The sequence below is a fragment of the Simochromis diagramma genome, unplaced genomic scaffold (assembly GCF_900408965.1).
Source record: "Simochromis diagramma unplaced genomic scaffold, fSimDia1.1 OVJJ01000355.1, whole genome shotgun sequence".
In the NCBI taxonomy this organism is placed as follows: domain Eukaryota; kingdom Metazoa; phylum Chordata; class Actinopteri; order Cichliformes; family Cichlidae; genus Simochromis; species Simochromis diagramma.
The window spans coordinates 400,863-426,671 of NW_024387174.1; the positions used below are offsets into that span (position 1 = coordinate 400,863).

The following is a 25,809-nucleotide window of genomic DNA, read 5'->3' on the forward strand; positions in this document are numbered from 1 at the left end:
CCGGACATTCTGAATGGTCCTGAAGCAGCGAAGCAGCTTCAGACCACCGCTGTGTTTGACTGATGCTGTCATGCTCTTTCTCTTTGACGGATTGGATGATGGGGGTAGTGGGTCAAATTACATTTTCACATGAGACCATTTTTATCCATAATGTTAAATGTTTTTCATTCGATGGCAGGTCTACACTGCAGACAGAGCAGTTTGGCAACAAGCACCATGCAAGTGGTTTGGCTCCTTGGGGTGAATACATATCCCTGTACATTTTATACATATCTCTGTACAATTTTTCAGTGTTTCTATACATATTCTGTACATTGTTACCTGTATATACAAACTTGGCCGAACATTGTCATTCAGGATTTTCTGGTAGAGAGCAGAATTCATGGTTCCATCAGTGACAACCATCCAGGTCCTGAAGCAGCAAAGCAGCCCAGTGAGGCAGGCGGGTCTTTAGATGTTGTTTGGGTTCTTTTGTGACCTTCTGAAAGAGTCACAGATGCACCGTTGGAGTAACTTTGGTAGGCCAGCCAACTCTGAAAAAAATCACCACTGTTCCAAGTTTTCTCTTTTGTGGATAATAATGGATCTTTAACCCTTTCCAGACTGATAAATGTCAGTGACTTAATTTCTCATTTCTTTTCTAATAAGTTCATTTAACTACATTTAACATTTCATTTACAAGTGTGAACTGGACAAAAACAACACTAAAATACATAAAATTTTTACAAATTATTAAAGATCAATGATCATCACAATATATAGAAAGAAAGAAGTCCAATAACATATTCACAGAGTAGTAAAATAATTCATCCATATAATATTAAACATTTGTTTAAATTTTTTTTAATGTGCTTAATCACAGTTAAATCATGTTCTTATGATTTCATGGGTAGGGGTCAAATTACTTTTCCTCACAGAGCAAGGTAGGTGTGGATAGCCCCCCCCAATTATTGAAATAATAATTTAAAAACTTAATTTGGTATCTACTTGTGTTATCTTTATCTTATATTAAAATTTGTTTGATGGTTTGAACATAAGTTTGCCTTATCCTCTAGCTCCCCCAACTGTTTCATCCATCTTGAAATGGAAAATTAAAAATAAATACACAGTAATAATAATAACTAAAAACAACATAATACGTTTATTTTAACATGCAATTCAGGTAATTATACAGACCAAAAAATGTTTATAAGCTCGACATTAGATAAATGAATCGGACGTTTGCCATTAATTCATTAAAGTAAAAAAAAGAACTTGGAATTTGCTCTAAATTGTTACCACCTTACAAATTCTAAGCTTTCGTCTTTTATTGTTTTTGTTTGTTTATTTTTCGAGAAGCCCCAGCACGCTATTTATTTTTGAATCTGACAATTTTTTAAAAACATGTATTTATTTATTTGTTTATTGAAGTGGAAAAAATATTATATTTTATACTGTCAAACTTCTTGTTTTTTTTAATATCTTGTTAAAAAAAATAATTTAAAGATTCAGGGAGCGTGTCTGACAGGCAGCCTTGAAGGTCAGCTTCCCCAACGCACATCGATTTGACACGGAGATGCCCTGAAATCTCCCGGCTGCTGGCTCCAGGTGTAGCGGGTTGCAGTGATTCAGATTCCACCACTAGAGTTCTCCCTGTGGCTCCGCAGCTCCGCTCGGCTCCGTCTGCCCCGTGTTTACCTCTCAGCCAAGCTGGACACAGACCTTTACCAACAGACCCCAGTAGCTCGAAAATTACTGATGTAAGCTGACTCGAGTCCAATCCTCAACGGATTTTCTGCAGCGCTTTGTGCTTGTGACACGGAGGCGGAGGTGAGTTTTATTTTATTTTATTTTTTTGAATCCTGGAGAAAATGGCTCAGGCTCTGTGTGACAACACTGCGGCTAGCTAGCCAGCAACTACATGCGCTAACGCCGTTAGCTTAGCCGTGGCTTCTTTTCCTGTCCCCATGATGGAGGACTGTGAACATGGCGCCCTTCAAAATAAACGAGTAGGTAACTAGTTAGCCTAGTTTGTAGCGACCAAACACAGTGTGTGCTCCCACTCCCAGTCTGTTGCCGTGATTGTGAATCTCACCAGTGTTTCCTGTAAAGCTGGCATGTTTTAGCTGCCCATCAGCTAACGCTAGCTGCGTAACAGTTTACTAGCTTTGCTGATTAAATCTACTCATAACGATCGCATGGCCGACAATCACCTATTATTGTTATGTACTTTTCTGGTATTTAGGTTATCTCGCATTTAGTCTACAATGTAATCGAGCTGGTTTGAGTTCACTGGGGGGGAAAGCTGACTTTTTTTTTGTCCTGACAAGCTTTGAGTTGGACATTAGCCAGCCTGCTAGTGGCTAAAGTGAGCTCCTTCAATTGCAGTGCCCGTGGCCTGCCGCGGCTGTCTTTGTTGCTGACGGTACAAGTTATGACAAGTGTGTTCTTTAAATTAAATATTATATGTGCGGTTATTGTAATCACTGTGTTGTAATGCATTAGTTTTACCCGGGGATCCTCCGCTAGCTTTTATGACCCGCTTGCTGTTAGCGGGCTAACGGTAAATGGCAGAGAGTCGTGCTAAAATGTTTAGACAGCGTTGCCCTCTTTAAACCCTAGAGCCCGTCAAGTGGATTTAATCGGCGTTTTAACCAGTGGGTATGATTGTCTTCTTGGCGTAACGTCAGGTGGGGCTGTCAGTTTTCTAGTGAGGGAACAGCAGCGTGGTGTGTCGTCTTTGTTTACCGCGAGAGCCACGAAGCCCACTCAGCCTGGGCTGGCTGTCTGCTAATTGGGCTCCTGGGTCGCACACCTTGCTTAATTGATGTGTGAGCACGCCGGCGTGCAGAGCCGCCCGTCCTGTCATCACGCGGCGTGATCTCAGGAGAGGCACAGGCTGAACGGAGGAAACGAGGGCATCATTGCACAGGTGGCACCCGTTCACACCGACTGCGCTTGACACAGAATAGGGTAGCTCACATTACTCAGTGTCACCTCATTTTGTTTTGCCTTCAGCTATGGTGTGATGCCGGGTTGCGTTTCCCTGTATTTGAATGTGAACATCAGAATATTTGCACACTTTCTGTGTTTCACTATCAGAATCCACATAAAACATAAACAGTTTTTTCTCGTCAACATTGCAAAAAATTTCACTGTTTTAAAATCGAGTGTTACACAAATTAAGGTGTAAAATCCAGATTATTTTTGGATTTTAACCATTTTCCAACACTGCCTTGTTTTATTGTGTGTGTGTGTGTGTGTGTGTGTGTGTGTTTAAGCCACATTTTGTGCCAGAGAAAAAAAGAACAAAGAAACTGTTTTTAAATCCCTTTGTAGTGGAGATATCAAAGATAGGCACGGCTGTGGCACTGATTCAGTCTTTGAGCACTACGGTCACCCCGGTGTGTCGGCCAGAACACCACTTAAGGCCAAATTGCCCAGAGTACGAAAGAAGGAGGGAGCTTGAGGTTCCGTTTGAGGCACTTTATTGTCACCGCTTAATTTCTGGGGCTGTAACACAGCGGGTGTACATAAGTGTGTGTCTGGGTGTGTGTGTGTGTGTGGTTTCTTGTCATTCACGCACACCTAACATGCCCCAGGAATCAGTGCACCCCCTCCGGACCAACACTGCCCATCCGCCATTAAACTGCCCACCTTACTAACCGGATGATGTCACTAGAAGTTGGGCTGGCCCAAACAGACAGAAGACCGAACATTACATGAACCTATATAAACTTATAAACACCAGTAAAACTATTCTATGAACTTTGGGGCCTTTTATACACCCTTTATTACACTATTTGCAAAATTGACTGGCAACAGATGAGCTCTGGCCACGGATATCAGTAAATATCACAGGCTAAGGTTATTTATTTTAAATAGCATTTTTGTTTTGTTTTTAATATAAAATAAAGTTGTAGAAACACTTGCCAGTGGCATTTTGTGGACTCCAGATGTGTCTATAGTAGGTGCTTCATGTGATCTGGTTTTGCAATATTAAAACATCAACTCTGTATTTTTAAGAAGCCACACTCAGAGCAGTAACATCAACTCTCACGCCTAATGACTCTGACTGACTATGACCGATATATGCACCGTTGCATTGTCACAGACAGTGTTTTTGCATTGTTTGTGCTGATTTTAACCGAATCTGCATTTATTTTTGGGTGGTTTGTTTGTTTGTTTTGCTCCCAACAACAAATATGCGGCTCGTTCTTACGTGCTTTCGACATAAACCACGGTCCATTCTCTCATGAGAAAGGGGTGAGAATTAACATCGCCTGTCGGCATCTGTCTCAGCCTCTTCTACCACAAGTGCACTAAAGCCGAGCTTCTTCGTTCATGTTAAAATTCTTTCAGTAGTATTATGGTTAGCTTTTGGCTGCGGTTTATGAAAGTGACATCTTAAGTTTCACGGATGGCTAAGAGGAGCACCGCATAAAATTGGATTTGAATTTTTTAAGATATTTAGGGTAGGCCAGGCCTGTGCACCATTTTAAGGAGTCAACCTAACCAGTTTGAGTTTATTTAGTTTCAGGAGAAATTAATTGCATTAAAAACGGAAGTAACTAGTGACTGCGTGTGGTTTTAAAACAAACCACACTGGCATATATCTCTTGTCTTCATAAGCAATTAGCTTTTGTTCCTGCAGAAAAAAAAAAGATCATAATATTTCATCTTGTTGTTATAGTTTTTCATACTGTAAAATAAAATCAGGGTTTAATTAAAGTAACTGTAGGGTGTATTTACATTTTTAGGTAGATTTCTGCTTGTGTAAGCATTTTTAAAAATGTTGTAAAAAAAATAGGTGCCATGTTTCAGCTTTCATTTCATTTTTTTAAACATCTGTACAAGCTTTTTCCTCTTAAACATTGAGATGAGATGGAAGGAGGAACAATGTTTTCTTCTAAGTAACACGTCTGTCCTGATAGTCTAGTTTATGCTGATGAAAATCAGAGGTTTGGATATGCATCAGACACTTGTTACTGTTACTTGAAGCATTTCCTTTCACAGTTTTTAGTGACGTCTTTCATGTGAAGGACGTATGTGGTCCGAATACTTGGGTAAAACTATTTGTGAGGTATGAGGTGATGATTCAAGTACCATACATCACCTGTGTAATGTCTTGAAGGAGAGTCGCGCAGGATTCTGCACGATCTTTGGTTTTAGTTATCTGTCATCGCCCCTGGTGACTATCAGGTGATCTGAAACTATGCAACCATTTGTAAAGAAAACATCGTGTCTCTATCAGGCAAAATGTAAACTTGTGTTTTGCTGCTTTTGCGATGATTTACTAGTTTTAATGTCAGCAAGGCCTAAATAAAAAAAAAAAAAAAAAATGTCACCAGAGGAAACATTTGTTAGAGGCAAAAAAAATAAACTTCAAATAAATTTATTATAGATTTACACCTGTGTGTAATTTGTCCATGAATGACACAAAGTTGTGTGTATTCATTACGTTCACCTTTTGCTCATAGTTGGAGAAGATTTACAATAACTGTCCAAACCGTAATGAATGCAAGTTAATTTGTTTAATCGCTTACCCGACCAGTTTACCAGGTAAGAAAAATATTCTGAAATGTATGTGCTCTCATCCAGTGATGTGAGTGTTGTCGTATGAGGTAAATGGAGACGACTGTTTATATTGGTTTCTGTATTATTTCTGCTGTCCAATCACTGGCAGCATGTCTCGTGTATTAATGGAGTTACCACAGGTGTTACAGTCACAAACAACACAACCACTGGAATTGTGCAACTTGTAATAATTCTAAGTAATTCAAGGTTTTCTAAGACTGGGTGATTAATCATATTAAAAAATTTCAGTTACAGAAGCTTGGATTTATTTTATTTATATGCCCCCCCCCCGAATATATTTCTCTCTGACTGAGGTTATAATAAAATTCAATAAAGTCCCCTTGAAAAAGATTTATTTTTCTAGACCAATAAATGCTTGATGTTGATGAAATGATTGTTCAATCATGTTAAATAATCAGCAGTTCATTTCTGTTATACTCATGATTATGATTTTTTTTTTGCCATGTTGGAGCAGTCTGCGTGCCTCTTTGTATTTTGTTTACCGGTAAGTTTCTGTTCATTTATTAAACAAAAGCAAAATAACTGCTGATCAATTTTTTTCTTTTTTTTTTCTTTGTTTCTTACAGTTGTCATGAATAAGGAAATCATGTCACGTGTGGTGAAGAAGAGGCAGGCGGACCCAAAGGTCGTCCAGTATGTCTGGGAGGCCATCGAGGTCATACGCAACCAGAAACAAATCGCAAACATGGACAGGATCTCAAAGTAAGTCCACTGCAGATAACACAGATGTAGTAATCTTATTTATGAACATAAATGGCTGTGTCAGCTCCCCAGTCAGTGTTTTAGGTCATTAAAGGCAGAGTGCGAAGACATTTTATCCCCTTAGGTCATCACTGTGCTAACATGTCATCGCTCGAACTACCTTCATGTTGATATGGTGAGCTGTTCGAATCATTTGTCTGGTTTGGTTCTTTGATGTTCCAGGGTGACCGATATTTGAAGCTCTTAGAAAAACTCTTCCTACTTAATCTTTAATCTTAATCTCTCTAGATTAAGATGTCTAGAATCTAAAAAGCTTTCAAATTTCTTTCTTTATTTTTATTTTTGTAGGGCTGAAACGGCGTCTCATCATTGTCAGTAATTTGTTTGCTTGGTCCTTTATTCCAAGTGGTAGAAAACGGTGAACATGTTATCAAGAACTTTTTTTTTTTTTTCACTACAAAATAATATCCAGCAGAAAAGCATCAACACAAGTGTTCCAATTTTTTTTTGATTGTTGTTTGTGGCAAAATAATTATCATCAACATAACAGATGCTTTTGTGCAGTTGTCGTTAATGTTGCCTTTGGCTTGTTATCGTATTCAAATGAGCACCATTTATCCTTGTGGGATGCCCTTGAGGGATTGTTCTTCATGTTTGTTTTTGAATTCATTTTAAATGTACCCAAAATGAAATGCGTCATACCTGTAATCACTTTGATCTACAGCTACAAGCCGTAATTACGTGTTTTCGTTTAATCAGTTTCTAAATGTAAACAGTGAAAACTACCTAGACCAAGATGATGATCTTAAAACAATTATTGTTAAACCGTCACATTCAAGAGCCTGCTCGGTGAACAACCGCGTCATTCAGGGATAGGTGGACTAATCAGTTATTATTGTAATAGATTCAGGTCTAGTTTGATGTCTTTTAGGACTGTGCGGCGTTTAGTTTTTAATCACTATAGTTTTTTTTTTCTTTTTTTCATGTGTTACATAAAAGATTTCTACTCTAAAGCTACGTCGTGTTTCTGCTTATTACGCTCTGAGTCAGGCAGCTCTGTCTGCAGAGCGAGACGGACCCCTGCTTCAACAATGAGTAATGAATCAAAGTTTACTTTAACTATATCTTACATATATCCTCTAACTTCAGTAATGCATGTGTGGCAGACGTTTCTAAAGTTTGATTTGTGGAAATAATACAACAAATATAAAAGCTGTTGATTTCTGACTGGCTTTGTCGTTTTAACGTGTTGATCCCAGTCTTAACTGATTCACTAAAAACCAGTTATATATTAACACTAATTAACTGAGGCTGGTAGACAAGCACCTTCCATGTTTTGTGACAAAGCAGTTTTGAGAGCAGAGTCTAGTGCATTTGTGTCTGAGTAGTTTTCTTGCTGGAAAGGGCTCTCACTTAGGTCAAAAAGCAGTGAAAATGTTCTTAATGCGGTGTGCGCTTGATTTGATGTGCGTATTTACGATGATTAAAATCTGTGTTGCTTGTGTCTGTGTCCTCAGTTGTGCACGGCTTTAGTTTCGGTGTTGGTTTCAGGGTTGGACGGGTGTAGCAGGCGCCTATCTGAGTGGGGCGCGTCTGCTACAACCTACTTTGGAACTATTACCGTCAGGCCGACGGTACAGGTCACATAAAACCAGGACAAACAGATTCAGGGATAGCTTCTTTCCCAGAGCTATCACCGTAGTAAATAAGCACAAAAACAATTGAACCTATTCCATACCGTCACTGTCATTATATTAATGCTGCTATCCTGTATATATTGTACATACTATTGTTTGAGTACTTACGATTGGTTTTTTTGTACTTTTTATATTTTACATTTATTATTGAAACTTGCACCAAGGGAGTGGCACTCCAATTTCGTTGTACTATGTACAATGACAATAAAGGCTATTCTATTCTATTCTACTTTAGTTGAGTCACTGAGCATCCCTTTATACAACCATATTTTCCAAAAAATTGCACTAGTGTAAAACTCAAACAGTAAAACTGAGCAGTTTAACTGAAGAGGTGAAACATTGTTTATGTATGTGAACAGTTGATCACGTTTTTCACATCTCAAAAACATTTTCAATATCACTGAAATGTTGCTGTGTCTAGGAGTGCTAGGTGTAATATGTTCCAGAGTGCTGCATTACTGTAAGCACCTTATGTGCTTCAGAAGACTTACTGTACTAAATTCAGTCATCAGTCACAATTACACCATTACTTACATTACAAACGTTCTTCAATTATATGCATTGTGAGTAAACAGGAAAAGAATTCAAACATGTCTTCTTCCTGTGCACTTGGGTATAATCAGCTGGAGTGCAGATTTAGACATTGTTTTTGTAACGTATTCCGTTACGTTACTCAATAAGAGTAATGTATTCTGAAATATAATATATCTTAATATATTATCTTGCTTTTTACAACTACACGAATGTACTGTTGCTGTGTGATTTATTACTGTTACTGAAGGGTTATTATTGTATTTACATGCTTCCAGCTCTCGTTTTTGTTCGATGACAACTCTTACTTTTCCACCCTCCTTTTTCTCCCTCCTCGCGCTCACAGACACATAACGGGTATGGCAGTCCATTCTCCCTGCAGCACGGACTACACTGCCCATGAGGCTACATGCTTCAGGGCGATGCCTGCAGCATTCTGCCTGTTAGCTTAGCACAACAACAAAAAGCCACTCTCTCACCCAGGAAACACACAGTCGCAAAGAGAGAGCGTCACCCTGTAACCATGGCAACCGTAACGCTGCCGCCTGGAACAACAGAACATAGCTGTCAAACAAAACCCAAACAGTCCTGACCCGCTACAATATGAAACAGGAAAAGACCGCTGTGTAATCCATTTATTTCAACAAAGTAACTGTATTCTAAATACCACCTTTTTAAACAGTAACTGTAACGGAATACAGTTACTCATATTTTACTCATATTTTGTATTTTAACCTCCTAGGACCTGCCGTCCACATATGTGGACATAACATTTTGGGTTATTTAGACCAAAATACTAAATTTTGCTCAACAATGGACTGATATCCACTAACGAGGACATTATTCTGCTACTGTTCTATCGAAATTTTAAACAAATATCCTCATATGTGGCTCTCATTTTTCTTAGAAACAAAAATCAGGTTTAAAAAAAAAAAAAAAAATTCTTTGTTTTTACATTCATCAGGTCCCAATATGCCCAGATATCAAAGAGAAATTAAAAATGCATGCCATGGAAGAGTTTGGGTCTTAGGAGGTTAAATACGTAACGGCGCTACATGTATTCCATTACTCCCCAACACTTTTAGGTTGGCGTCGACTCTGACGAAGCGTAAATAGAGCGGGGTCATTTTGTAGATCAAAGTCGTGTAAAATCGTTCTGGTTCACGAGGCTGTCATGCATCTTATTTTACCAGACAGGGAAGGATGCAGCTGCTGTCTGCCAGGACAGATGGGTCTCTGCACTAAAAATCTTAAAACCAATAGTAAACATCTGTTGAACATCAGTAAAACATGAACAATTAGTTTAAGTGGCTATTATTTCTGATAACTGTCTAGTACGGTCCTTTGTTGTGACATCGTTCAAGTTGGTTTCGTATAATTGACTAAAGTACGAGTCCCGGTTGATATTGCACACCCCTAGTCTGGCATTGCTGTTTCTATTTCACAGTTGGGGTTTTTTTTCCTCAAGCTGCAAAGGCAAAGCTTTGGGTGTTGTGTTGTGCCCTGTTTATACTGGAGGGCAAACCAGACATGGATCAATACCTTGATTGGCAGCTGTTAAGTTCTGACAGTCTCCAGCTGCTGCTCGCTCATTGCCGTTCTCGCCATGTGGTCAGCCCTCCCTCTAATTGCTTCGCTCCTGCTGTAGAAACCTTAAATCTGCAGCAGGTTGGGGTCACGACGTTTTAACCATCTTGGTTTTTATCTGCTGCGAGAATTCCACATTGTTCAGACTATGCAAATTGATGACAAATCACCCAAAGCAGACCTTGCTGATCAGTCATTCCTTTCAGTTGGCGGATGGAGCACAGACTCAATGAAACACTTGGCACATCTCTTTTCAGCAAGTTGGCGAACACCTTGGGACCTGGCGGCTTGCCAAATGAATACTGGCGGCGAGTGGGTGTTGTCATGGTAACGGCAAGCACTGGCATGCAACGGATAGCACCAGCTTTCCTGTACAACCTCCCCTCTCTTCACAGCCCCACTGCAGCTTAATTTCACCGTGTCGGCTTTGTGGCTATAAAGGTGATGGGTGATGTAGAAGGAGAACAAAGTTGGCGAGGCAGAGGCTAATCTTTAACCAGCCTATCAGGCGGCTTAGAATCAGTTAGTTACATGTTAACCAACCTAACTGCTAACTTTAAATACCCAAAATATGGGTTACAGTTAAATTTATAAAAATTGTTTTTATTCTATTGATCTAACAAAATAACTGTATCTGTTAAAATAAAGGAAAAACAACAACAAAAGATGCATTCCTTTGAATTCTTTGCTTTTGGTGTCTTTAATTGCTGTAAAATCTTTATATAAAATCCATGTCAGTTTGTTTGCCAACTTAACCAAACAAGGTGCGTACGTACACTGGAATGGGCTGGTAATTAAATCCAGGTGTGACTAGTCACAGATCAGCAAAGCTGGAGGGACGAGAGCTGGAATGATTTGTGGAGGAGATCTCTTAATCTGCAACTATGTTGTTAATCTGGCAACCGTTTTGTGCTTTATGCCAAAGCACCAAGCATTAGATGGTTCCATCTTTTTAATTGTGAATGTTTGCTGGCTGATTTGTTTCAATGTTGCCTCATTTGTGACAAATGAGTCAAAAAAGCTGTTTAAAAACTGATATCTGACATTTTAATTGACAAAATGACTGAAGTCAAAAGGGATTAAAGGAGCTGAATAAATTAAGCTTTTACTTTCCATATTGTACTATAGTAAAAATTAGACTAGTTGCACTCATGCATTGCTTAAAGTAGGACAGATATTAAGCTGGAAAAAAAATTTGTCATCCTGCAACATCATACATTTGATGCAATTTGAGATTAAAACTCGGTGAACTTAACAGGAAAAAAGTTGATTATTTTTAAGTGCTGCGGTTTGGAGGACGATGGTGTAGAGAGAGAGAGAAAGATAGAAATAGAAATGTCATGTAGTCAGTAGAGCTTCCGCTATCCTGGTCAGAGGACCCTTGTACATTGATTTCAGATCCTTTGGTAATACTCTCTGACTTGTATTCACTATCTATCCCCACCCCTGGGCTTATGCCAGCCGAACAACTCTTTCTGGAGGAAATCCTGTGGTCTGTCTGTTGGCTGACTGCCCCAGTAGACGATACATGACCTTGCTCGGAGAATTGTCCTACCAATCAGCGAGCAGCTGCAGGAATCGGCTTTGTAAATGTAAGCTCGTGAGAGGGGAAGCTGATGAAAAAGTCCTCCTCTGCTTGCAATTTTAAATACCACACGTATCCCTAATCTGTTTTCCGAAGATTGTAAATTAATTTATGTAGCTCTGGGGTTTTGTTGGAAAATTACAAAACAGTGAGACGGCTAATTTAAACATGGTGGGAAAAATGCAGCCTCTCCAACGGATGTGTACACGAATTAGAGCTGGTTTAAGGGATGAGAAAGGTGTTGGTCTTTGTCCCACCCAGCAGTATTAATCCAAGTATGTTTCTGCTGTGTTTTCCGCCTGCCTCGCGTTTTAAATGCTCATCTTTAGCCAGTATTAATTAAAAATGGCTGTCATTAGCACAGCTGCCTCTGATTTTCCTCAATTACATCTCCACTTCCGACTACGCAGGTACCTGAGCCGTGTGTTTGGCATGCATCCGAAGGAAACCGCCAGACAGTTGAGCCTGGCTGTGAAGGACGGCCTGGTGGTGGAGACCCTGACCGTTGGCTGCAAGGGCTCCAAGGCCGGCATCGAGCAAGAGGGATACTGGCTGCCTGGGGATGAGATGGTGAGCCCACTACAATTTATCAAGTTCACAAGCAGTTGTGAATTTAATGTCTGAGTTTGTGTTAATGGCCACAAATAGAAAGTAGTAGTTGGGTCTGCACAGCTGAGTGTTGATCTGACTGATAGCTGACACTTTTTAGCAGCCTGTAAGAGTTGGCAGATCGTATCGTTTCCTTACCGATCATTTTTAGCCCTGTGTTTTAGCTAGGGGGAAAATCTCTATAATCCTATAAAACCTATTAAAGCCATTGTCTACAATGAAAATATTTGCTGGGTTTTAGTAATGAATTTACAGCATGCACACAGTACGTCTTTTACTATGTTCACAGATGATATACAGGCACGTTCTTAAGCAGTAAGTGCCAAACAGCAGAGGTAGGTGGGTAGGAAGGAGTGGTATTTCAGACTAATACAAGGCTTCAATAATTATCGCTCAGCGTGCATGTGCAGAAAATACTCCATCAGCTTCTGCTGTCGTTTGCCTTGAGAAGGAAGCCATCTGCTGTGCAGTTTTATTGATAGACTTCTTTTGAAATTTGCAATACTTGTTTTATTTCCCCAGTTAGTAGTGAGGCAGTATTCGCAGTGTAGTGATTCTTACAGTCAGTCTGTCACAGTATCTGTGCAGAGTGCCCTATTTCAATTTATCACTGTCTGGGGAGAACCTTTGTGTATTTTTCCATCTGTATTTCAAAAGGCTGTGGTGTGCATTACTTTGCAAATGCAAGTGGGGGAAAAAGTATTTTGTGGCTGTTTTAATCCTACTGTTTTTGTTTCTTTAGGGTACAAAAACTGGCTGTATCAATGTCACACTTTACCTGTTAAACAACATTAGCATCACCAGTTATGAGTGAGCTACAGTGAAACATAATGCAGGAAAAACACAAATCTGTGATTTGATTTGATAGGAAACTAAGTTTTCTACTCTTTCTAAAACAACTGTAACTTCCATGTGCTCATGTAGCAGTTCACACTGACTTCAGATTTAATAGAACAGGTTTATTTGTTATGATTGCAGACCAGAGAAGAGTCATGGAAACATAGAAAGCTTGATAGATCTGGCTCTTTATATGTTGTGGGTCATCACAGAATACTTTTGTGAGTGGAGAAAGGCATGGGTCTCTAAGGGACATGACACTGAGGCTCCAGTGGAGCCCAGGTTATTTTAGCAGGACTTTTAAACACTACTCTCTGAATCACTTGCAATCACAGGATCCAAAAGCCGAGGGAAGCAAGGTAAGGGCTGCATCGTTATTTTCAAATCCAGGGTTTGTTCTCCATTTGCTCCCCTCATTTTCCCCTCCTCTCAACTAACATCATTCTGTGAGAAATCAGTTCTGCCACATGCAGTGCAGTCGGGGATTTGAGTGAATCTTTTTAAGCAGGCTGCAGAAAAGCTAAACAGCGTACAGTATGGTCTGGTTGGTGCAAAAGTTAGAAGCCGTTTAAAATGAGATTGAAAGCAAGAGATCGAGTCTTTGTGCAGTGCTTTTGACTGAGTCCACTTGCTGCACCGTAAATGAATTTATGCATCCGGTTTCCATTTGAAAATCATTCTGCTTGCTGGCAATAGAGTTCAGCAGTAATCGCACTGCCAGACATTACATGCTGTCATTCAGTTATGCTGTGAAAAGCTTCATGAAAGTCCGTTGCAGCGCTGTGTCTGCGTGGCCAAATTTCTTGCGGAAGTGATCAGTGATCTTTATGAAATATGTGCTTGCTACTTATCTACAGGTGTGTTGTTGCTTGATTTTGATAACACAAAGTCTCCTGGTGAAAAAAAAAACCAGCCAAACATACTCAAATATCAAGTTATGGCTTGAAAAGCAATTGGTGTTTGCTTAAACTCAATCAGATTCTCATGTGAGATGACAAGCAATGCTAGCATAGCCGCAGGTTGGTAGCAAGCATTTGTGAGTTTGTAGTATTTTGGTCTTGGTAGTTGTAGTTCTTCTAAGAACAGTGTGCTCTGCTGTGGTCTTAACTTCTGTCTGGCATGCTTATTTTCTTTTTTTTTTTATTTTTTCCTTCATTTTCAATTGATGAAACAGTGGAGGTGGGGGTGGGAGGGGAGCTGGGTGATTATGGTTTGTGTGGTTGTGCTCTTTAGTTTCCTCCGTGCCTGCTGCTAATAACACGGCCGACTGGTTCTTTCAGGTTAGTAATCACTCAGCGGACAGACCAGAGTTTGAATGTGAGCAGCACTCTGAAGCAGGGCCTAGATGGAGGCCAGTTCTCCCACCGCAGGTGCTTGGATTCAGTCCAGCTGGCGTGAGCTGTGTCCTCTGGTTGACCTCAAGATTTATTTGGTCCTCTAACAGATAACCATGGCATTTGCACAACAACATAACTTTCAAAAATAGCACAAATAGGTTCTTTAAAAAAATTAAAGTTCAGTTTTAAAAGCATTCCCTCAAGCCAGGCTGGATTAAATCCAGGTTCACCTGATCTTACAGGATCAGTTTTATTAAACGTCCCCTAAATGCTTGTTGATTATTGAAAGTTTGGTTATTAAACTGACTTAAATCTACTCATTTGATGCATGGTAATGAACATGATGTGATGTATTGATGCACTTTGACAGTAGTTACACACTGTAAAAGAGAGTCTACATGCACATTATTTCATTGCAGCTACTAACCCATTATTTTGACATCGTTCAGCGAGTTTCGCTGCTCACACACTGTTTTCATTCTTTAGATCCTCCCGAGCGAATTTCATTTGTTTTTGAAACTTCATTGAAAGCTCGACAGGCCTCTGAGTGGATATGCTCTTTGAGTTTCTTTACTGTGCCTAAACACTGTAACTAACATCACTGAGTGCAGGGTTTGCCATGGTGCTTAAGGGTGAGCCATCTCACATACAATTAATACACACAGGAAATGAAACACTTGACACCAAAAGAGAGGCTATTTAATGTGTCAAGATAAAAAATGTTACCATCAAATATTTTAGCAAACAACTTGAACAATAGAATAACTTTATAGAAGGATAAGATTTAATATTTGATGTGTCATTGCTATTAAATATGTTGATTTGTGAGATTTTAATTACTTAGGCGGGCAAGTAGCCATTGTTGCAATGTTGCCTCCCTAGCAAGGTTTAAAACGTCTGCACGCTATGAACATAGGCTCCAAACTGCTCTGATAGCTGGAAAAACTCAAACTTAGTGCTTCTCTCTGAGAATAAACATTTTACTTGGGCCTGTGGAGAGAGACAGGATCAGAAATGCTAACAGAAAGGACTTTGTTCGTCATAGCAACACAGACATTTTTCATTCACAGATATTCTTATTGAGCTTGACTGAGTTTGACGCGGGCTAGCTTAACATGGTAACATATGTAACAAAAGCCACTGCTTAGCTAACCAGCGTTAGCATCCTTTGATCCTCTGAGGCACTGAAATGGAGATAAATTATCTCAGTCAGCTCATTATTCTGTTAGTTGCTTTAACTGGGGCAACCAAAAAAACCATCAGCAGTGCAAACCCTTGTCAGGGTTTTCTACCCAACTAAGTAGTTACAACTACCTATTCAGTTGTCACTATCATCAGGCAGCAGTACAAACCATAGCTACTTGACATTGCATTAATGGTGGTACTGCTCAAAGGCAAACAAAAATGCCCACTGATGGTGCTGTAGTGATGGATCTGTGTTTGTAGGCTTGGAGTAAAGCCTTACAATGGAGATGAATCCTGGAGTTGTTTTTTCTGGGTCACAATAAGGCACGCTAGCCCTGCTGCTCGACCTTGCCCGGCTCTGTGGAGTGTCCCAGCTTGACACTGACAGTACAGAGCTGTTAACCAGAGTAAAGCTAAAGGCAGCCAACTCTCACTGCCTCGGTTCTTCCTCTATCGCTCTCAAAGCCCTCGCCTTGGCAGCTTATAGTCGGGGCACATTTCTCCCTCCAAAAAGCAAAGAAGCGCTTCACGGTTAAGAGAAGTCTGTGATTGGAACTCATAAAAGGCTTTTTTTTTGGGGGGGGAGTTGAACTTTAGCTAAGCACAGTTTTATAGTCGTATCTCTATCTTAGTGTTGGTGTTGCCGAGTCTGTATTCAAACGTTGTTATTGTAATAATATCTGTTGTGCTTGGGCCCAAATCTGTCCGCACTTCTGTTAAAAGTCACTTTGCTGAAACCACAGACGTCGTGTCCTTGGCTCACAGAGCTCTGGCTTTTTGAAGTCAGCCACTTGTCTTTCATCAGACAGTCCAACAATAGTGAAGTGGCTCTTGACACTCAGCAGAACACGAGCACCATCTCTCTGTTTTTCAAGTGTTTGTGTGGGTGAAGAGACTATTACGCTTTAGAAGTCCTTTGACGAATCGGTGCGTGGATTTTTAGAGTGTGTTTACATCTACGCGGACTTAAATTTTGAACCCTCCTTCAGTTCTGTTCAGCTGGGAATCTTTGAGGTTGTACTTGGTGTGAGCTCATTTTGTTCCCAGATAAACTTTGGACGAAAATATGTGGTCTGACCACGATCACTGCTACAGTGGTGAGATACTGTATGTGCCTGAAATGGCAATGTAGATGTGCAGGTTTGAAGCTGTGCATTACCACTGTGGGTTTAAAGCGAAGCGAGCGAGATGTGATAGACGGACTCTCAGCTTTAATTCAAGGGGTTCATTGAAAATTATGCCCCCCCCCCCCCCCCCCCCCAAAAAAAAAAAATCTTAAATTTTTGTTTTTTAAAGAATTTTTCAATTAATGATTTAATTTATTTTCAGCCCTGTTAAACACGCCATCAGATTTGTTCATAGATTTATTTTTTTAATGAATAAAATTATAAAATCAGCAATTACATTTTGTAATTTGTAATTAATTTGTGCAATCAGCTATTAAATGATTCCAATCTTTTTTAAAAAACGGATGTAAGTAAAACCTGAGGCTCACTTTCTGACTTCCTTTCCTCGTCTCCTTTGAGTTTATACGTCCTCAGTTCCTTATTTCATTCGAGTTCGAGGCAATACGACATCATCTCGATTTGGAGCCTTATTTTAAACATCGATTAATAATGATGTGTGGCATAACAACATTAGGGCTCCTTTGTTTGTTTGTTTGTTTTTTTGCTAGTTGATAAACATTCTTATTCACAGTTACAGATGGAGAACAGTATTTAATTGCTTAAACAAACAGTTGATCATAACTAGAACAGCTTATTCATAAAGTCTTCTTCCAACACTAATATATTTGTTTTAAACTTCACCAGTAAAAAGAGTTCTGCAAAGGATTGAGCTGTTCATCCTCAGTTGTAACTCCTTCAGTGAGCATGATGTCCTTTTGCTTCCCTGGCTCCTACAGATGAGTTTTAGGGATTAGGATATACTTTGATGCAGTGAGATGCATTTGAAGGTCCGAAAGAGATGCTTAAAAAAAATAGAAATGCGAAAAACCTGCAGGACAAATGAGTCCTGCAGGGGTTTTTTTATGGCTAGTTTCATCCCCTATATGAAGCAGCGGGTTACACTCCTGCACTTTCGATTTTTGTTACCGTCTTTTGTTTAAAGACTTGTCAGGATTGTTTAGGAAAATGCATTCTTAAAAAGATTTTCTTCAGTGTTGAGCAAGCAGAAGGCAAGCAGACCTCATCAGAAACTCTTTACTACTTTGTCATTGCTGCAGCTATTAGCCAGTGTGCTTCACCCCCCTCAAAACCTAAACTATAGCAGCACATGGAGAAGAAATCAAGAGAAACAGAAAAGCTGTTTTTGGGTTTTTTGTTTTTTTTGCGTTTCCTTTTTTTTTGAGCTGCACTCAGTCACGACTCCTGCTGGACCCACTGTGTCGGCAAGGTTGTGAGTGGGAGGAGTTGGACTCTTGACAGGCTGATAAGTACGTGAATTTCTAGTGCTTTTACTTCCCGTCTCGGCGCAACTCAGTTGACCTGCTGAATGCTACGGATACACCGTGGAATGCTCCTGCACATCATCCATTCACAGGCTGCTCTCTATGAACACAACTTTTAATTATAGTTCAATAAAAGCAGGAGGAAACTCCTTTCTGGTGACGTAGCAGGGGCTTCTTACTCGACAAGAATAACTTTAAGTTATCATATGAAAAATAAAATCACCCTCAGTGATTAGCACAGTATTTTCTATTTTCAGACTTTTGAGCTAAAGCTGAGAATCTGCAGTCTCGATCATTTCATTTCTAATCTGTTGCACCATCTTCGTGAAAACTGTGTCACCGGTCACAAATTGCCGGACTTGACTGTGTTACTTTTAGCAGGGAATAGAGGAGGATCAGCTGGGTGTTGGCTGATACAATAATATGGCTGAATTATATGGCGATAGCTGTATTGTGCAGTTCTACTTAAAGTCCCTCGCAGGGAAATGTTAAATGTTGCACATTAGCATAAGAAAACCAGATTACAGAGCATTACAGAAATTTAAACACGTTTGTGGTCCTACTAATGAGGATTGATGCCCGGCCCCAAGGCTAGCCAGTAATTGCCAAGAGAAGTACGGTAGCAGGCATTCATTAAAATTTAGCAAACCACAAAAAAGCAATTAAAACGTTTTGAAAAGGAAAGGTCGACAAAAATAATAAATTTAAAATTTAAGTATGCCAAATAAACCTTCACTACTTTAATATTAGCATTTGTGAAGCCTCTTTGTAGTTGTTCAACAGCTGCATTGATTTATAGATAAACTGCATTTTTGCCCTGCCGCTTCCCTGTTTGCGTTTATCTAGGAACAATCGAATGATTCCCTCCCGTAGTAGTGTTCATCACTCAGACCGTTCACCACATTCACACCTTGTAGGAACTCGGCACAACCACTTTGTTTCTTTTCATTCTTGTATATCCACAAAAGAGGGAAAAAGGCTTGAAGGGCTCTTTCTGAAAATCAGCTTAACATATTTTCTGAGAGGAAAGATATTTCCACCCAGATGATCTTACTGATTCACACTTTGAATCATTGACCTTTTACTCAGCTATCACAAGGACAGTGTTATTTGTCCAAATTAGCTTTTTTTGGGCTAAATGACTTCACTGCTGATGCACAGAGTGTGTCTCCATAATCAGATTCAGGATGAAAAGGTTTTTTTCCCCCATGCTATGTGAGGAAGTTTGGTCAGTGTGCATTTATAGAGGATTCCTGTAGAATTTTAATGAAATGATGTATTTAAAAGTTTCTGCTGCAATGCACTCGGGAAGCGAGTGTTCCTAATATTACAATCATACCACCAGCTATTCAGTCACATGTGCTAGAATCTATTTGCATATATTTTCTAGACATATCTGAACATGAGCAGCAAAAAAGCAGTAGACTATGTTACCTGTAGGTTACCAGTCAGTTTTTGTTCTTGGGGTTTATATCTGACCTGACTCCCCCGTGTCCTCTAGCAATAACTTAAAAAAAATTAAATATAAAATCGAAAGTGAGTCACATCGCAGACGTCAAATCAGGAAAAAGGACGAATAGGACCAATATAGAAATCTTGATTACGATGGCGCGCTAAACCAATAAAATTGAGGCTTTTGATGGTCCTTGTCAGTGCTGAGTAAACAGGTTGATGCTTCTCAGTGGGGCAAATCCTGACACTTTCAGGAATTAACTGGTCTCTCTGCTCTGTTGCTTGACATCCTAGTGAGCTAGCTTTAATCAAGGATGGAGGATAGGGAGAAAAAAAAAATCATTTCCTCCCCTGCTGTGGTTGGCGGGTTGGAGGGGGGGGGTCACCCAAACTTGTGCTTTGCTGTGTCTTCGCTGCAGGACTGGGAGACGGAGAGCCACGACTGGTACTGCTTCGAGTGTCACCTACCGGGTGACGTCCTAACATGTGACAACTGCTTCCGAGTCTATCATCTCAAGTGTCTGTCGGACGAGTGCAAGCCCAGAGACGGAGGATCTCCCTGGCAGTGCGTCGTCTGCAGGGTGGGTGCTCGAAGAGTGCAAGCACGTTCGTGAGAAAGTGAACAGATTCTGGGCTGTTTGATGATTAAGAATAAGGCTGGTCTTTACAAACAGATGATCCTACAGTCTTAGTCTTTTTTTTTTTTCACACATAGAGTCGTTTCTCTCCAACAGGATTTTATCTTTTAATATTTCAGGATATTGCCTTTCTAACAGCTGCCAGGGGCCATAATGACTTAATATTGAAATGTATTTCTATTACACTGTCAGAGCACTTCCTGCAGTGATGTGATGTCTGTTTTTTTTCTTTCTGCACATCATCAGGGAAGTAAAAAGAAGAACTTAAACAAACAGGAGATGTGTAAATACCTGCGCTTCATTGTCCAGCGTATGAAGGAGAGGGTGAGAACAGCCTGTACTTTTACCCCTGGTTGTTTTTGTTGTTGTTGTTGTCATCAAACCTAACTATGGAAATCCAGCTTACAAGATTTGCATGTTACAAATCCCTTTTCCTCCTGTTTCGTTACCGTAGTTACACATATACAGCTGTGGATGCTCACGCTGAGGTTTTTCAGTAATAAGACCGGCATATGTGCGAGAAATTCCTGTGAGCCAAAAAGTCATGCTTCAGGCTGCTCTGAATGCTTCGTTTCATCTCAGGCACGCGGCTCTGGCTGTGACATCAGAAGCCCCGCCCACCTAATGTTTAAACGGTCTACTCGCGAGAAGCAGCCGATTAGTAGAGTGCTGGCTTAAAAGGTGGACGGACGCGAACTTCAACTGAGGAGCTGCAGAAAAACTAATGATAAATATTGATTGTTTTCAAGTCCGAGAATAAAAATATGGAGCTGAATCAGTGTAATAGTAAAAAAAGGCCTCATTATGCAACCCTTCCTCATCTTTTCTCCCATTACGTCTCCATGCCCACACTCAGTCCCTCCATCTCCTCTCTCCTTTATCTTCCCCCCGTCTCCCTCTTAAAGGCATATTAAATCTCATCATTAACCCCGCATGCTGCCTCTATCAATGTAGACCTCCCGGGCTCCCCCTCCTTCATTACTCCGTCACCTTCCTCTAACACATCCCTGCTTTTCTACGTCAGACTGCGTTTTATCGTTACACCTCGTCTACGTTGCAGGCAGTGGACCTGAACAAAAAAGGCAAAGACACTAAACATCCCATGTACAGACGACTGATCCACACTGCACTGGACGTCTCCAACATCCAAGAGGTAACAGTGGAGCTCTGCGTCATCACAGCTCTGCTTACATTTGTCTGATTAAGTATATTTGTGTTATTTTCACAGCCATTTTGACCTTCACTGTGCAGAGGCTGTGATTTCAAGGCTGTTTTCAGAATCATTTACTGGGTTCTCCTAACATCTGGGTTGTCAGGCTTGTTTCTGTGAGCTGGATTTGGACATCAGTTAGTTTAGAAGCTGATTTTTCTTTTCCACATTATTATTATTTTTTTCAACAGACCCGGAGGTAATCTCTGTGAATTACATTGAAGCCCCTTTTTTAACTTTGTTTTAGTCTAAAAACTTTCCAGGGTCCAGAACTTTGAGTTCATCCACTCCGGAGTGGGTTCTGGCATCGTGGTATGAAACTGTAATTTCTCCGCTGAAAAGCGAACGCTCCAGTGAGCTCTCTGAGATGACTATTGATTAGCTAATCAGCTTGTGATGGGACTAACACCCTTGTCAAGCTATTCTCAGGCTGTGAGGTGGAACCAAGTATGTGCACTGGAATCTATTCTCAGTATTGTCTAATATTGTTCTGCTCCGCTTTCAAAACTCTGCTACTTTAGCATGGCATCTCATCAGTGCTAGAAAGACTTTGGACTCACATAGGTACCAGCGTTTGATTGGGAAGATCAAATTCCTCCCCACAGAAACTGACTCTGATCACGTGGGGCAAACATGAAACCTTAAATGTTAAAAGGAACACTTGTTACATAGTATTATGTACAGTTCAGTGATGCAAACACATAACACAAGAAAAAGTTAGCAAGATGAGGAATGGCGCTATGCAAATAAATTTGACTCGACTCTTAAGTACTGGGAATGGTTTGCAAATAACCATTTTGCAAGATTTGTGCAAATTTAAAGGAATAGAAAAGTGGAGTCTTTGGTGTCTGCAGGTCAGACAGGCAGGGCTGTGCTGTGGTAAGGGGTGCATCACATCCAGCTTCTGCCAAAGCTCTGTGTGTGTGTGTGTCTGTGTGTGTCTGTCTGTCTTGTGTATCACTCACCTAACACACACTCAGCATGTGAGTGGACTCTTCGTCCTCGTTCTCCTCCTGAATAAATTTCTTTTCAATATTTGTGACTCTTTCAGAATCTGTCTGAAGGAAAGTACAAGACTTTTGAAGAGTTCAAAGCAGACGCTCAGATGATTGTTCACAACACTGCCATACTGTACGGAGGTGGGTTCAATGTGTCGCCACATACTGGTTATGAAACACACCGACCTTAGATTGAGGAGTTTGAAGTAAACCCTGTTTCCTCTTAACAAAAAGCAAAAAAAGTTCCCAAATGTTGACTGTTTTGTAAAAAGAGTGAATCTTACAAGAATTCTATTTTAATAAAACAAATATTAAATTTAGTGTTAGTGTGTTTTAAATGTTTGAATCAATAAATTGAATGCATGGAATCATTTTTGGACAATTTGACAGCCTGTCCCAGCTGTGGTGGGATGAAAGTCGGGGTACACCTGGACATTTAAGTCCCTTTAATCTGCCTCGCTTCTGAAATGGTTTTCTTTTTGTTTGTTTGTTTGTTTTTGCTGCCTTAAGATCTGTGGTTAATTCTAGCTTTAGACAATTTCGCCTTGTTTTAAAAAAAAAAACAAAACTGAATTTTGTAGCTTTTATCAGAGGATGAATGTCAGCAAGTGTCAGACTGAGACTGTATAAGTTGTTGGGGACATTTGATGTCCTCACACAGAGGACAGGATTTGCTGGTGGTGGTGCTGAAGTCATGTGACTGTGGCCCTGGTTTGCTTATAGCTTAACATTAGAGAGTTTTACTTGTTATGTTTGGCTAATTAACACACCGGTAACACGTGTCGAGCTTTTACGGCTCAACAAAATTTTGTTATTTGATCATCTGACAGCCTGAATCTCAAATTTTAAACGAGGAAACAAATGCTTGTTTTTAAATAAATTCAATGAAGCTTTAGAGAATCGTCTCCACGAGCTGAACTCATTAGGCTAAAAAACAAAAAAGAACCATAACAACAAGATGACTTGCAGAACATTATTAAACCTCACAATTTCTCCTTGGATGTTCATTAAAATATTGTTTAACAGCAGCGCCTGCTGGGTTTGAATTCAGAGTGATCCCAAAAACCAGACTGAGTATCAAACCTGGAGTTAACACCAGAAACCATTAGGTTTACTATCACTACCCAAAGTGTTTCATGTCCTGATGTTTTAGTTGAGGTTTGGGATTTTTCTTGTATTAACCTTGATGTGACCAGACTGAGAGGTTTTGCTGTCTTGTTTTGTATGTTGCAGTTCACAGCGACCAGGCCGAGATTGCACGGTTGCTCTTCAGTGACACGTGTCACGAGGTATCGTCTTTTTATCGTTTCCTCTTACACTCCAGTTTGGAGTTCATCGCGCAGCTCCTTTGATTAACTTTAATTAGTGACAAGTTGAGATGTGTTTTTTGGGACAATGAGCACTCCTTTGTCTCTTTCCTCCCACTCTCTCTGTCTTCCAGTTGAATGAGTTGTTGCTATGCAAGAACTGTTTCTACCTGTCGAACGCCCGGCCCGACAACTGGTTCTGTTATCCCTGTGTGAGTATAAACAAAGTGGCTTCAACAGGCTAAATTCCCACTTTATTCTTTTTAGCAGCAGAAAAATAATCTTTATTCGTGCAAATATTTGTGCTGACGGCAGCTGAGAAATGCAGCTTTACTGTGCGCTGAATGTCTGTTGCATTTACAGAAGGATCTCTGTAAATGAGCTGATCACGTCTGTTGCATCTTGTTCCTGATAAGTTTTCTCTGTGTTGCGTGGCAGAGCCCCAGCCATGACTTGGTTTGGGCCAAGATGAAAGGTTTTGGCTACTGGCCAGCCAAAGTCCTGCAGAGAGAGGACAACCAGGTGGACGTACGCTTCTTTGGACATCAACACCAGAGGTTAGCACAACTATAACAAAGCACAGCATGACTTCTCTGATTGTTTGTTTTCAGACAGCGCCGCATGCCGTGACTGTTTTACACCAGATTCTTACTTTAAATTACTTTTAAAATCATTTCTCAACACTAAACTGAAGTTGAATAGAACTTGAAACCTGTCAATCGTAATGGTTGTTCTTCTTTGTTGGCCTGCAGAGCGTGGATCCCCTCAGAGAACATCCAGGACATCAAGGTGAGCGTGCAGCAGCTGCAGGTGAAGCGCAGCAATGGTTGGAAAAAAGCGTGTGAGGAGCTGGAGGTGTACCAGAGCTTCCTGAAGGAAGGACGCTTCTGGAAAACGAAGATGGAGGACGGCAGCCCGCCACACCAACAGAGTCAGCGGCAGCAGCAGGAGGAGGGCAGCGTGAGGACGGACAGGATGGAGCGGACGGACGAAGCCGAGTCCAGCATCTCCTCCACCAGCAATGAGCAGGTCCGCCATGTAAGTGGAGCCATCACGCTTTTAATCCCCTTTTCTACTTTGTGAATTACAGGATAAGATGTTGGAGGCCAAAGACGGTCTTCATGGGGTTTTGATTTCCGTTAGTCTTCCACGTCTGCATACTTCCTGTGCTTTCAAAAACCTCTGTTCGTTTTCTTCGGGGTTGTTGCGGCAGCAGAGAAAGCAGAGATGGCCTGACCTCCCTCTCTCCAGCTGTCTACTGAGCTCTTCCAGTGACATGCTGAAACATTCACCTCTCCAGTACACCCTGGATGGGCCCAGTATCAGTTGTACGCCTGGAAACAATCTTTTTGTTGTTTCTTACTTTCAAAAATAGCTTTTTAATGTTGTCTCTGTTTCAAAGCCCTCCTTAAAACTTAATGAGGTTTCTTTTTTTTAAAAAGTACAAAAGCCAGTTTTGAAGCTAACATGAAGGCCTGGAAGGTTCTCAGTTTCCCTGGATGAAAAGAGCAGCATTAACATTTTTGACCAGATAGTCGAACCTCTGGGAATAAATGCTTTGTCCCTTTTTGTTTCCAGTTTTCGTCATGTGAAAACTATGACAGTTGACCCGGTAATGTTCCAGTTTGTGTGAATGAAGTTGTTTGAGGTTTGGGTGTGCAGTGTAGTTTACAATGTTTCTGCAACAATGTAGTAGTTCAAAAGAAAAAACTAAGTTCCTCACAGCTCTGCGTACTAGTATAGAGTCAGTAGTGACTTTATACTGTGTTGCTGTAAAATAAATGCACTGGCCCATATGAGGACATGCTTTCTTTAAAAATAACAAGTACATAACAGGAAAAAGCTTAGTTTATATCCTAATCAGGTCTAACTCGTCACAAAGGGCTAATAAGTTTCTACACAGTACCCAAAGATGCAAAACATGAAACATTCACAACTTGACCTTGAGTCGTGTTTACACTTCCTGTGAGGGTTTCTCTTCTATAGCACCTTTTATATTTAGAGCGACCACACGCCTCAAACTCGTCCTAAAACGCTTAAACACGCCGAAGCGACAGGTAGTTTGATCGTAAACTTACCAAACCAAAAGCTGTTGCATTTAAAATAAA

At 40.4% G+C, this 25,809-nt stretch overlaps 1 protein-coding gene and 1 long non-coding RNA gene across 6 annotated transcripts in view; both read left to right on the forward strand.

Moving 5' to 3' along the window:
• The first annotated feature begins 1,593 nt into the window (after positions 1 to 1,593).
• The window catches only part of zmynd11 (zinc finger, MYND-type containing 11), a 29,364-nt gene continuing 5,148 nt past the window's right edge, over positions 1,594 to 25,809 (forward strand). Inside the window, exons 1-13 of one of the 5 annotated variants that reach the window (XM_040049490.1) lie at positions 1,594 to 1,809; positions 6,144 to 6,279; positions 12,090 to 12,249; positions 13,461 to 13,484; positions 14,406 to 14,495; positions 19,968 to 20,129; positions 20,433 to 20,510; positions 21,247 to 21,339; positions 22,448 to 22,535; positions 23,628 to 23,683; positions 23,836 to 23,913; positions 24,140 to 24,258; positions 24,454 to 24,730. In XM_040049490.1, the coding sequence (XP_039905424.1) occupies positions 6,149 to 6,279; positions 12,090 to 12,249; positions 13,461 to 13,484; positions 14,406 to 14,495; positions 19,968 to 20,129; positions 20,433 to 20,510; positions 21,247 to 21,339; positions 22,448 to 22,535; positions 23,628 to 23,683; positions 23,836 to 23,913; positions 24,140 to 24,258; positions 24,454 to 24,730 (1,356 nt within the window). In that variant the 5' untranslated portion in view covers positions 1,594 to 1,809; positions 6,144 to 6,148. Of the gene's footprint in view, positions 1,810 to 6,143; positions 6,280 to 12,089; positions 12,250 to 13,460; positions 13,485 to 14,405; positions 14,496 to 19,967; positions 20,130 to 20,432; positions 20,511 to 21,246; positions 21,340 to 22,447; positions 22,536 to 23,627; positions 23,684 to 23,835; positions 23,914 to 24,139; positions 24,259 to 24,453; positions 24,740 to 25,809 lie in introns of all 5 variants that reach the window. The other 4 variants (XM_040049489.1, XM_040049491.1, XM_040049493.1 and 1 more) reach the window with 4 other exon arrangements.
• Positions 2,023 to 25,809, forward strand: part of LOC120744900 — a 30,505-nt gene continuing 6,718 nt past the window's right edge. The window contains exon 1 of the long non-coding RNA XR_005698481.1: positions 2,023 to 3,251. This is a non-coding gene — a long non-coding RNA (uncharacterized LOC120744900). The remainder of the gene's footprint in view (positions 3,252 to 25,809) is intronic.